General features: G+C 40.0%; 1 protein-coding gene across 1 annotated transcript in view; it reads left to right on the forward strand.

Moving 5' to 3' along the window:
• The window catches only part of AP1M1 (adaptor related protein complex 1 subunit mu 1), a 31,769-nt gene extending 20,198 nt beyond the window's left edge, over nt 1-11,571 (forward strand). Inside the window, exons 9-12 of the mRNA XM_075281919.1 lie at nt 200-358; nt 2,786-2,911; nt 3,183-3,258; nt 10,901-11,571. Coding sequence (XP_075138020.1) covers nt 200-358; nt 2,786-2,911; nt 3,183-3,258; nt 10,901-10,923 — 384 coding nt within the window. The 3' untranslated portion in view covers nt 10,924-11,571. The remainder of the gene's footprint in view (nt 1-199; nt 359-2,785; nt 2,912-3,182; nt 3,259-10,900) is intronic.
• The last annotated feature ends 300 nt before the right edge of the window (nt 11,572-11,871 follow it).

The following is an 11,871-nucleotide window of genomic DNA, read 5'->3' on the forward strand; positions in this document are numbered from 1 at the left end:
CCCCCTCATTTTCATAAAACATTTTGCAGAATAAAGAGAGGACCATATGTATAAATTATGAACCTATATATATTTTTTAATACACTAAAATAAAAATTAGTGCAGCATGTGTGTTGGGAGATTTCATGATGTATTTGCTAAACATAAAAAAACATGATGTGAATGAGGTTTGTCAGTGTTTGGATTCTTTTCATTTTAGGCCAAAAGTCAATTCAAACGCAGATCCACTGCCAACAATGTAGAAATTCACATTCCAGTTCCAAATGATGCTGATTCTCCCAAGTTCAAAACCACAGTTGGGAGTGTAAAATGGGTACCAGAAAACAGCGAAATAGTGTGGTCTATAAAGTCTTTCCCGGTAAGCTGTATTAAATTGTTTCCAGCATTTCTAGATTTCTCTTACAGAAGTACCCAGCTTATGTATGTTGGCTTCATCAATGATTATTTGGTTGTATTATGTGAGCAATTATATTTTTGTGTGTTTTTAGCAACATATGACTTGACTTCTCATTTACAACCTTCTTTTAAAAAAAAAAAAAAAAAAAAGTGTACAGAATTGGCCACCAGGAAGCTGACACTAGGAAAGAGTCGGGGATTTCTGTCTTACATTGATTTTCTTTTTCTTTCTGGTTTCACCTGTCCCCCATTCTCCACTCATTTGCGTGTAGACCTCCTTGCCTGGCTCCCGGTACCTTTTTTTAGGCCTTCTGGGGCCCCTGGCTTGGCCTCCAAACCAAGAGTGCTTTGCCACCGACTGCAGCTTCTAGGGTTAGTCCCTGATCATGCCGGGGACTATACCACAACTAGGCCTGCCCCCTCCCTGGGCTTCCAAGACTCCTCCTAGCCCTACTGTTGGCCCATGGGAGGTGCCGTCTGCTTCTTCCATTCCCCTTGCTGATGGGAATTCCTGTGGGACTTCCTTCTTTTTTTCATCAGAAGTATTTTTTTTCTGGGGCAGTTTTTTTTTTTTTTTTTTTTGGACTAGCTGACTTCAAGCAGCCCTGCTGGTTACTGTAGCTCTTCGGGACCTTTTTTCTCCAGCTCCTTGCAGGAGACCTGGGGATCCTCTCTGTGTACCCAGTCGGCAATCCCACTTCCTTTGGTGAGCTGGTAGACTATCCTCCCTAATTTACTCTTAGGGTCCCTTCTGTCATCCCCTCCTGTGACTAGCCAATTTGCCCTGTCCATCCTGGTGCCGCCAGGCTTTACATACCGTATATACTCGAGTATAAGCCGACTTTTTCAGCACATTTTTCATGCTGAAAAAGCTCTCCTCGGCTTATACACGAGTCAGGGTCCACGGAGCACAGAAAACGGGAAGGGGGAGGTCCTTTAGTGCTACTGCTCTGTGATTGGCTTGTCATGAGGTCACGTGACTGATGTCATCAAAGGTCCTGTAGCCACTGGTATGTAACATCTGCAGATAAGGTTGAGTCTAAATCCTAGTAGCTCCGCCCACACCAGAGTCCGATCACATGATAATGACATCATCAGAGGTCCTTTAGCACACTAGGATTTAGCATCTACCCTGCAGATGAGTGGCCAGGATTCATTGTGTCTTATGGAAGATGTCTGTTATATGGAGGAGAGGAAGCTACAGTAAAGTGACAAACACAGGGACCTTCCTTTAGTTACTCTGCCTATTACTGTCAGGCATTTGGGGTTATTAATTTCAGTAACTCCATGTGCCTCACATTAATAGCAGTTACCCCCATCATGTCCCTCATATTAACCCCTGTGTGCCCCATATAAGGATACTAATACGTGAGACACATGAGGGTACTAATGAAGGACCTTAATTATGAAGATACTTAATTATTACCTCCATATGTCCCACATATCAGTAACTCTTATGTGAGGCACACAGGGGGTTAATGTGAGGGACATGATGGGGTTAACTGCTATTACTATGAGGAACATGGAGTTACTAAGCTGCAATGCACATGACCAGACTTTTTATGTGCAATGGTGGATTTCCCCCCCTCAGCTTATACTCGGGTCAATAAGTTTTCCCAGTTTTTTGTGGTAAAATTAGGGGTCTCGGCTTATATTCAGGTCGGCTTATACTCTAGTATATACGGTATGTGCTCGCTGTAATAAAAAGTTATCATCAAGTCAAACCTGAGCCCATATTCTCTTTGCCTTCTGCTTCAGCCAGCTCAAGACCCTCCTGGCCGCTGCCACAGAATTAACCAGTTTGTGGTGGAAACTTTGGAACGGCTGCCTGTCCAGATTGCCGCTCAGTCGGCGTCTTCTAGTCCCCTCCACAGATTCCCTCATCACTCCTATTCCAGCTCTAGAAGCTGAAATGTGGAGAAGGGGATAGCTTGGAAGCAGAGACGACTTCTTTTGCTTTTCCTAGTGTCAACCTCCTGGTGTGTCCTTTTTTTCTTTTCTTTTTTTCTGCACCAATTCCTGCTGTAGCTAAGTTCAGGGATTTTTTACTGTCTTTTTTTTTTTTTTTTTTAAAGGATGGTCTTTTAAAGTCGGTAGGGCCTGTAAATGGGATCCACTAAAAATAAATTAATAAATAAAATAAAATGTATTCACATGTTCCTGGTACAGATCCCACATTTTCTAAAGAGGTCATCACTGAGGCCTGTAATTGGCTGTAACGCTCACATTACATAAATGTATAAATGGAACAACACTCTGGTTCTAATGATCATATTTGCCACTTATAGACTTGGACAATCCCTTTTAAGCTGTATGGTGTTGTATTGCTATACTATTGTTCTGAGAAGCAGTGTTGTATTTTTTTTTCACGCATTTTCTGGTGTTGCAGGGTGGAAAGGAGTATTTAATGAGAGCTCATTTTGGCCTCCCAAGTGTTGAAGCTGAGGACAAAGAAGGAAAACCTCCTATAAGTGTGAAGTTTGAGATTCCTTATTTTACCACCTCTGGAATCCAGGTTTGATACTGTATATCGCACTGCTATAGTTGCCTGTATTGTCGGTTAAACAAAGCGTTTTATCTATCTTACGTTTTAAAATATGTGACCGTGTATTTCAGAGTAATATAGCAGTGGAATCTTGTAATAGCATTTATGTAAATCAAATTTACAGATATTTTTGCATTTAACGCTATTGCTAGTCATTCATTCATTTATTTTTGTACAATTATATCTCCACAGTTTTCTTTATTTATGAATGAAACTTATGTCAGTTTTACATTTTTTGCAGGTCCGCTACCTGAAAATAATAGAGAAGAGTGGATACCAGGCATTGCCGTGGGTGCGATACATTACCCAAAATGGAGGTATGTGCAGTGTTGGCAGAGTGCCATTGATTATTCCTAAAAATGGCAGTCAATTATTTCAATATAACTCACAATTATTTTAAATATGTGTTTTTTATTTACAAGAAAATGGAACTGCTATGGAGATAAAGATGACTCTGTGTTTTGAAAACCTGTACATGGGGTCTTTCTAGGAGTTCCATAAAGCAAGCAATGAGAAATATGGCTCTAAGATTCATTTTTATAAAAATGTTATCGATGACCTGATTTTATGTGGAGGAATTGGCCATGTTTATTGGTTAAATAATTCTTGGGGTCCGGACATTTGGGAGGTTATGGAGACTGACACCGATGTGAACTAAGCTTCACGGATATATTGAGAATGAGACGGGTTTGTAGGTGTTGCTACTTGAAAAAAAAACGGAAGAACATGGAAAAATAAGGGCTCGTTCACATCTACGCCCAAGGTCTCCACTTTCAGGTTTCCGTTTCCTGTCCAAAACTGAGCAGAAGACGGAAACCTGACGGCATTTTTCAAACCTATTCAAATGAATGGGTTTGAAAAGTGTCCAGCCGTGTGCGACAGTGAGCGTTTTGTGCTCTCCGTGGCTAAACCGTTTTTTGTTTTTGTTTTTTTAAACTGGACACAAAGTCGGACATGCAGGTCTTTGTGTCCGGTTAAAACAAAAAAAAGTTTCACCGCGGAGAGCACAAAACGCTCCCCGACGCTCATGGTCTGACCGGTCTCCGTTCTCAGGTTTCCATCTTCTGCAAGCAGAAGACGGAGACCTGACACTGGTGTAAACCCAGCATAAGTCAGATTAGGAGGAATTGCTTGTCATATGTGAAATATGATCTCAAATCATTGGGGTCACCCACTCCTTTAGGCTTCTAGTGGGGAAAAGTTCCCTGTGGAAAGATTAAAAATAAGGATTATTGGGGTCTAGTGGTGAAAAAATTGAGAATGAAATTAATAAATGTGATTTTGAAATGATATTTTCACTACCTTTTGTTTAATAGAGCCTCCCAGAGGTTTTCTCATATGCTGATTCCTGTCACTGGATGAGGTGGTAAACTCTTATCCAGAGTTTCTTTACAGGACACAGGACCACCATAGGTGGAGCTTGTCCCTTGGAGAATGGCATCCTCTATAGCCTTGATGACGAACCTATGGCACAGGTGCCAGAGGTGGCATTCAGACCCCTCTGTGGGCACTCATCTGTGGAACAGACTATACTGTGTGAGAGCCACTGTGGAGCAGATTGTACTGTGTATGAGCTACTGTAGAGCAGATTGAACTGTGTGGGGGCCACTGTGGAGTAGATTGTACTGTGTAGGGGTCACTGTGGAGCAAATTGTACTGTGTAGGGGTCACTGTGGAGCAGATTGGACTGAGGGGGGACCCTTTACTATTTATATCACACAGTACCTGTTTTATAGCAGACACAATATTAGTACAGGCTGTAATAACATTGCACGGTCCTATAAAACAGATCCTACGCAATGTACAGTGGGGCAAAAAAGTATTTAGTCAGTCACCAATAGTGCAAGTTCCACCACTTAAAAAGATGAGAGGCGTCTGTAATTTATATCATAGGTAGACCTCAACTATGAGAGACAAAATGAGAAAACAAATCCAGAAAATCACATTGTCTGATTTTGTAAGAATTTATTTGCAAATTATGGTGGAAAATAAGTATTTGGTCAGTAACAAAATTTCATCTCAATACTTTGTTATATATCCTTTGTTGGCAATGACAGAGGTCAAATGTTTTCTGTAAGTCTTCACAAGGTTGGCACACACTGTTGTTGGTATGTTGGCCCATTCCTCCATGCAGATCTCCTCTAGAGCAGTTTTGGGGCTGTCGCTTGGCAACACGGACTTTCAACTCCCTCCAAAGGTTTTCTATAGGGTTGAGATCTGGAGACTGGCTAGGCCACTCCAGGACCTTGAAATGCTTCTTACAAAGCCACTCCTTCGTTGCCCTGGCGGTGTGCTTTGGATCATTGTCATGTTGAAAGACCCAGCCACGTTTCATCTTCAATGCCCTTGCTGATGGAAGGAGGTTTGCACTCAAAATCTCACGATACATGGCCCCATTCATTCTTTCATGTACCCGGATCAGTCGTCCTGGCCCCTTTGCAGAGAAACAGCCCCAAAGCATGATGTTTCCACCCCCATGCTTTACAGTAGGTATGGTGTTTGATGAATGCAACTCAGTATTCTTTTTCCTCCAAACACGAAAAGTTGTGTTTCTACCAAACAGTTCCAGTTTGGTTTCATCAGACCATAGGACATTCTCCCAATACTCTTCTGGATCATCCAAATGCTCTCTAGCAAACTTCAGACGGGCCCGGACATGTACTGGGTTAAACAGTGGGACACGTCTGGCACTGCAGGATCCCTGGCGGCGTAGTGTGTTACTGATGGTAGGCTTTGTTACATTGGTCCCAGCTCTCTGCAGTTCATTCACTAGGTCCCCCCGCGTTGTTCTGGGATTTTTGCTCACCGTTCTTGTGATCATTTTGACCCCACGGGGTGAGATTTTGCGTGGAGCCCCAGATCGAGGGAGATTATCAGTGGTCTTGTATGTCTTCCATTTTCTAATTATTGCTCCCACAGTTGATTTCTTCAATCCAAGCTGGTTGCCTATTGCAGATTCAGTCTTCCCAGCCTGGTGCAGGGCTACAATTTTGTTTCTGGTGTCCTTTGACAGCTCTTTGGTCTTCACCATAGTGGAGTTTGGAGTCTGACTGTTTGAGGGTGTGCACAGGTGTCTTTTTATACTGATAAGTTTAAACAGGTGCCATTACTACAGGTAATGAGTGGAGGAAAGAGGAGACTCTTAAAGAAGAAGTTACAGGTCTGTGAGAGCCAGAAATCTTGATTGTTTGTAGGTGACCAAATACTTATTTTCCACCATAATTTGCAAATAAATTCTTACAAAATCAGACAATGTGATTTTCTGGATTTGTTTTCTCATTTTGTCTCTCATAGTTGAGGTCTACCTATGATGTAAATTACAGGCCTCTCATCTTTTTAAGTGGTGGAACTTGCACTATTGGTGACTGACTAAATACTTTTTTGCCCCACTGTAAGTAGTAAACATTAATTGTTCAAAATTCTACCAAATGCAGTACAAAGTTGTTTGTATAATTGAAAGCTCTGTAAAGCCCCATTCACGCGACCATATTTTGCGGGTACAAAATTATCTGCAATTGTGGATCCTCACAGTATTAAGTTTAAATTGCCGTGTTGGCACTTTGTGATAATTTAATGGGCTTTGGGTTGCAGTTTGAGCACGCGAGTTTTAAAATGTTCGCCATCACTTCTCTATAGCAATTCCTTGGTGGGTACAGTATGGGTAATCCTGGTAGATGGGTGTTTTCTTTTTTTTTTTTTTTTTTCGGGGCACACATGTTGCCTAAATGTTTTATTTGTGATATTTGGCTAAGGTTGGTTGTCCTGAATAAGCATGTTTACATTTGATGGAGGTTATACAAGCACACACCTGCTGGCTTTTGAAGATAGACTGGTTTTGATTCCATGGTAGGGGATCAATGTTGATTCCCCAACCAACTGACGATCTCTTTGTTCTCTCTGAGCTGGATAGCAAGAACATGGGCATGACCACTACTGCTGCCACGTGTTGTAGGTTGTGTATTCTAATTCAGCTTTTTTTTTTTATGTAGGGCTTGCTTGCAAAAACACTAAATAAATTCAGTGGTTTTTTTTTTAAATTTTTTTTTATTATTATACAAACATTTACCCCAGCTTTCCATATGAATTCTAGGCCTTAAAGGGATTCTATCATTAGATTTAGGGACATTTCCCTAAAATGTTGGAATAGCCTTAAGAAAAACTATTCTAGTCCTACCTTTCTTTCTTTTCTCCTGAGCTGTTTTTGAAATAAACACTTTATTCTTATTCTCACTGCAGCGCATGCGCATGTTCTGTAGTGTGAAGTGCTGCTGCTAACGCAGCGAAGAATAAGAGGGGGAGGATATCTTCACATGAAGGGGCGGAATACTGGATATAACGGTGTTGTGCTCGGAGCACCGTGCACAGAATTAGCATGTAAGAATAAAGTATTTATTTAAAAAACTGCGTCGGAGAAACGATAAAGGTAGGGCTGGAATAGCCTTTCTAAAGCCTATTCCAACATGTTGATAGGTAATCAGACGTGTAATATGAGGAATCCAGTGTCAACCAGGCGGTATATAAAATGTAACTTTTATTTCTTCATTGTAAAATCTTTATAAAATACCCGAGGGTAATAGCAGATGACAAAGCTTAAAAAGCTACGCGTTTCGGAACTTGTATTGTTCCTTCCTCATGGCACACTGATGAATCTACAACCAAATCCTTATAAAACCCTAGCAATCACAGACCCCTCCCATAAGATTAACCCTTAACGGTAAGTGTACTTCCTGCACCTAAACTTTATACAGCAATTAATTTCATTAACCCCTTAAGGACCAGGCCATGTTTTGGTTTCGCATTTTCGTTTTTCCCTCCTCACATTTCAAGAGCCATAACTTTTTCATTTTTCAGTTCACAGAGTCACATGATGGCTTATTATTTGCGGGACAAATTGTACTTTGTAATGGCACCATTCAATATGCTGTGTAATGTACTGGGAAGCTGGAAAAAAATTCAGAATGAGGTGCAATTGGAGAAAAAATGCATTTGCGCCATTTTCTTATGGGTTTAATTTTTACAGCGTTCACTGTTTGGTACAAATGACATGTTACCTGTGTTCTACGTGTCAGTACGAACGCGGTGATACCAAATTTATATAGTATTTGAAATGTTTTGATACTTTTAAAAAAATGATAAACTTTGCAAAATAGAAAAAAAAAATTGTGTCATCATGTTCTAACACCTGTAACTTTTTCATATTTCCATGTATGGAGCTGGTTGTTGTGTCTTTTTATGCGGGACAAGATGTCGTTTCTATTGATACCATTTGGGGAAAGATCTGATGCTTTGATCACTTTTTATTCAATTTTTTTATAGGAGGCAAAGTGTTGAAAAAAACGCTTTTTGGCGGTTTTTATTTTTTTTGCCGCTACGCCGTTCGCAGTACGGGATAAATGTTTTAATATTCTAATAGTTCAGGCATTTTGGAGCGCGGGGATACCTAATATGTTTATGTTTAATGTTCTTTAATTACTTTTATAGCTAATCTAGGGAAAGGGGGGTGATTTGAACTTTTATATTTTTTTTATTTTTTTAATACTTTTAAAAACTTTTTTTTTTCTTCTGTTACATTTATGATCAGACCCCTTAGGTACCTTGAAACCTAGGGGGTCTGATCGCTCATACTATTCACTGCAATACTACAGTATTGCAGTGAATAGGAAAATCGCAGCACTTCTATTAGACGATGCCTCTGGCATCGTCTAATAGATCTAGTGCAGAGACAAGCCTGGAAGCCTTCAATAGGCTTCCGGCTGTCATAGCAACCGATCACCGCCCTCATGTGACGTTCAGGAGGGCGGCGATCGGGGAAACATGGCGGCGCCCGTGCCGCCGGCGCCGTTTACACACTGCGGTCACGTTTGACCGCAGTGTGTAAAGGGTTAACAGCAGCGATCGGCTCGGGCACCGACCGCTGCTGTTAGTGGCAGGTCCTGGCTGTATTATACAGCCGGCATCTGCCGTGTATGGAGCGAGCTCAGCGTGTGAGCTCGCTCCATACATCCCCATGCGACCCATGACGTACAGTTACGTCAAGGGTCGCTAAGGGGTTGAATATATTTTCAACAATAATGTTGTTCCAATGTATTCGTATCTTCCGTGCAAATATTCTGTAATGAAAAATCACAATAAAGCAACATTTTGCCAATCCTATTATACTGATGTTATCCTTTTCCCCTCCATTCTAATAGTTTGTATAAACCACAGATTTATTTTCAGTAAATAACTTATGCACACATATGTAATCCTTCTTTGTTGTCATGTACTTATATAACGGTAATTATGTTCATGGAATCCTGTAACAAATCGGGACTAAATCAAGGTTGAATCCTGCATCAAATAATCGCCACAGATCCAGAGAATCTGACCAACGTGATCGCACCACAGTTGAACATATATCACATAAGTTCCCCATACATAAAGAACACACCAAAAAAACCTTTCTTGCACCAAGCCACCACTACACTTACTCATACGTACACTATCATCTCTATTCATAATATGTACTACCTACACATTACTTCTCCCCCAATACATTGAGAGTCCTGTGATTGGACACACTCAGTCACGTGGTGTATCCAACACACCCGCAACCACTGCATAACATACATATCCCAACTAACCTATATGTAATGAAAAGGTCCGGTCATATGACCACCTCCCTGCACCACGCCTACATCACGGGACACCAGCCACCTGACAACGACACACACATCTAGGGAGAAAAACTCCTAGCAACAGACCACATCAAGCTTCAAAAAGGTAAATAACCAACCTTATATCCAATCCCTACCTATTTTCCACTCCTTAATCCCACTTTCTGTAATTATTATTCCAAAGACATACCGTATATATTAGTATCGAGTAGAAATTCTATTATCCACTACAATGGGGACTCTAAAAGTACATGTCTAATAGATCTTATACATATGACTTCAAAATTTAATATATATATGCCAAATCAGAGCAGATATTTAATCAATAAGGGTGCCTGGAGTTTAGTTGCATAATCCAATACGCTTCACGCATTAGTAATTTTTTTCTCCAGTTACCACCTCTGATCGGTTAAAAGACAAGAGTTTTAGTGTCTCCACTGTGTTTCTGCAAAAAATGTCTTAATAGATTTGACATGTTTTCTTTATTCTTAGAGCTATCTGATATATGCTCTGATACCCGTGTCTTGACACTTCGGATAGAACAGCTAGTATAATAGTTTGCACTCTGTACATTCCACAAAATAAACTATATGGTGGCTGTTACTGTTCAAAAATCGATTGATATAATATGTCCTTTTATGGTCTGTGTCAGAAAAAGTTTTCGTTTTCTTTACAAAATGGCACGTTACAGCGCTTCAGTCCACAGCCATAAAACCCCTTAATGTTTAACTATGTCTCAGATGAAGTTTTATCATTTCCTATAAACAGGCTAGGGGACAGGATATCATCTGGATATCGACATCATTTTTAAATCATCCTTTATTTTGGATGTTAAAAGACTTGCCTAGTGTAACTGTGATTTTCAAAACTGCACCACTCAAATAATTCAAAACCGCATTTGGGAGGTTTCTTAACCCTTTAAGCATTTCATGGGAATTAAAACAATATGGAGATGAAATTTAGAACTTTAGCCATGTCGCATTTGCAGAGCCCCTAGAGTACAAATACAACGGAAGCCCTCCAAAAGTGACCCCATTTTGGAAACTATACCCCTCACAGTATTTATTAAGGGGTATAGGGAGCTTTTTGACTCCACAGCAGTTTCACAGATTTCATTAGCATTGGGACGTAAAAATGAAAAAGCTTCTGAGCGGGTGACATTAATATGACGAAATTGTAAGGGGTTAAAGATGTTCTTCCTCCTCTGCTCATTGTCATTTTATGGTTGATCTTTCGGCTTTCAGCACAAATGTTAAAGACAGTTTACAATGAACTAATACTTTATCTTCTCTCTTTCCAATAGACTATCAGCTTCGAACACAATAAAGAAGTGTCAATCTCTGGCTATTTAGTAGAAAGCAGAATTATAAATGAAGGTTCGATTAGATAGCTGCTCTGTGGAACATGGGAAAAATCTGCCGAATTTGATGAAGGTTACAAGACCCTGTATACAAGCTGCTGAACACTTGTCGATATTTACAGAAAACAAAAATATGTATTCCGTACATTTCTAGATGGGGTTGGCTAACATTCTGGAAAGACGCAGTCTTTGTGTCTGCATGGTCATTTTTTGTTTTAAATTTCCCACTGTGGCCCCACACGCCTCTACATCTGTTACAGAAAACATTTTTTAAGCATATTTGCAATGTGCCTGTATTAAAGTGCCATCATCTTAAATACAATGTGACCTAAAGATGATTCCTGGCATCTGTTCCAGCATAAAGTCTTTTGCGTCTTTAAACAACCACCCCTTGTTAATGTTGGATTTCTGTTACAAGAAAGCTTACCTCATTAGAATCTGTTATGACTAGCGCTCATGAGAACCTCTTACAGTATTTTCTTTTTCTTGTGCTCTATAGGAGCATTCAGAGATCTTCATATTGGAAACCTTATATGCCAATAGGTGAAATAGCTTACTTTCATTACAAGCATTTCCTCTATTGACCAAAGGACCAATATTATTTTGGTAAATTTTTGCAAAAATACAAAACTAAATTAAATCTAGAAGACAATTTCCTTGTTGCTCATGTCAATTTTTTATCTGTGCAAATGTTTTTTTTTTTTGGTGCTGTTAAACGCAAAATAAGCAAAATTTCAGACTTCATCACTATAAGGCTCAATTCCCCAATAAATGTGCAGCAATTATTTCACTGTTCCTGTGGTGGGTCTGCTGTTGTAGTTTATTATTCTATCCTTCTTGTAATACAAATATACACCACAAAAGTTATGTACTGTCTTCACTATACGGTTTGTGTGGTTACTTTCAGACAGCTT

Source organism: Leptodactylus fuscus, chromosome 1 (assembly GCF_031893055.1).
Source record: "Leptodactylus fuscus isolate aLepFus1 chromosome 1, aLepFus1.hap2, whole genome shotgun sequence".
Taxonomy (NCBI): domain Eukaryota; kingdom Metazoa; phylum Chordata; class Amphibia; order Anura; family Leptodactylidae; genus Leptodactylus; species Leptodactylus fuscus.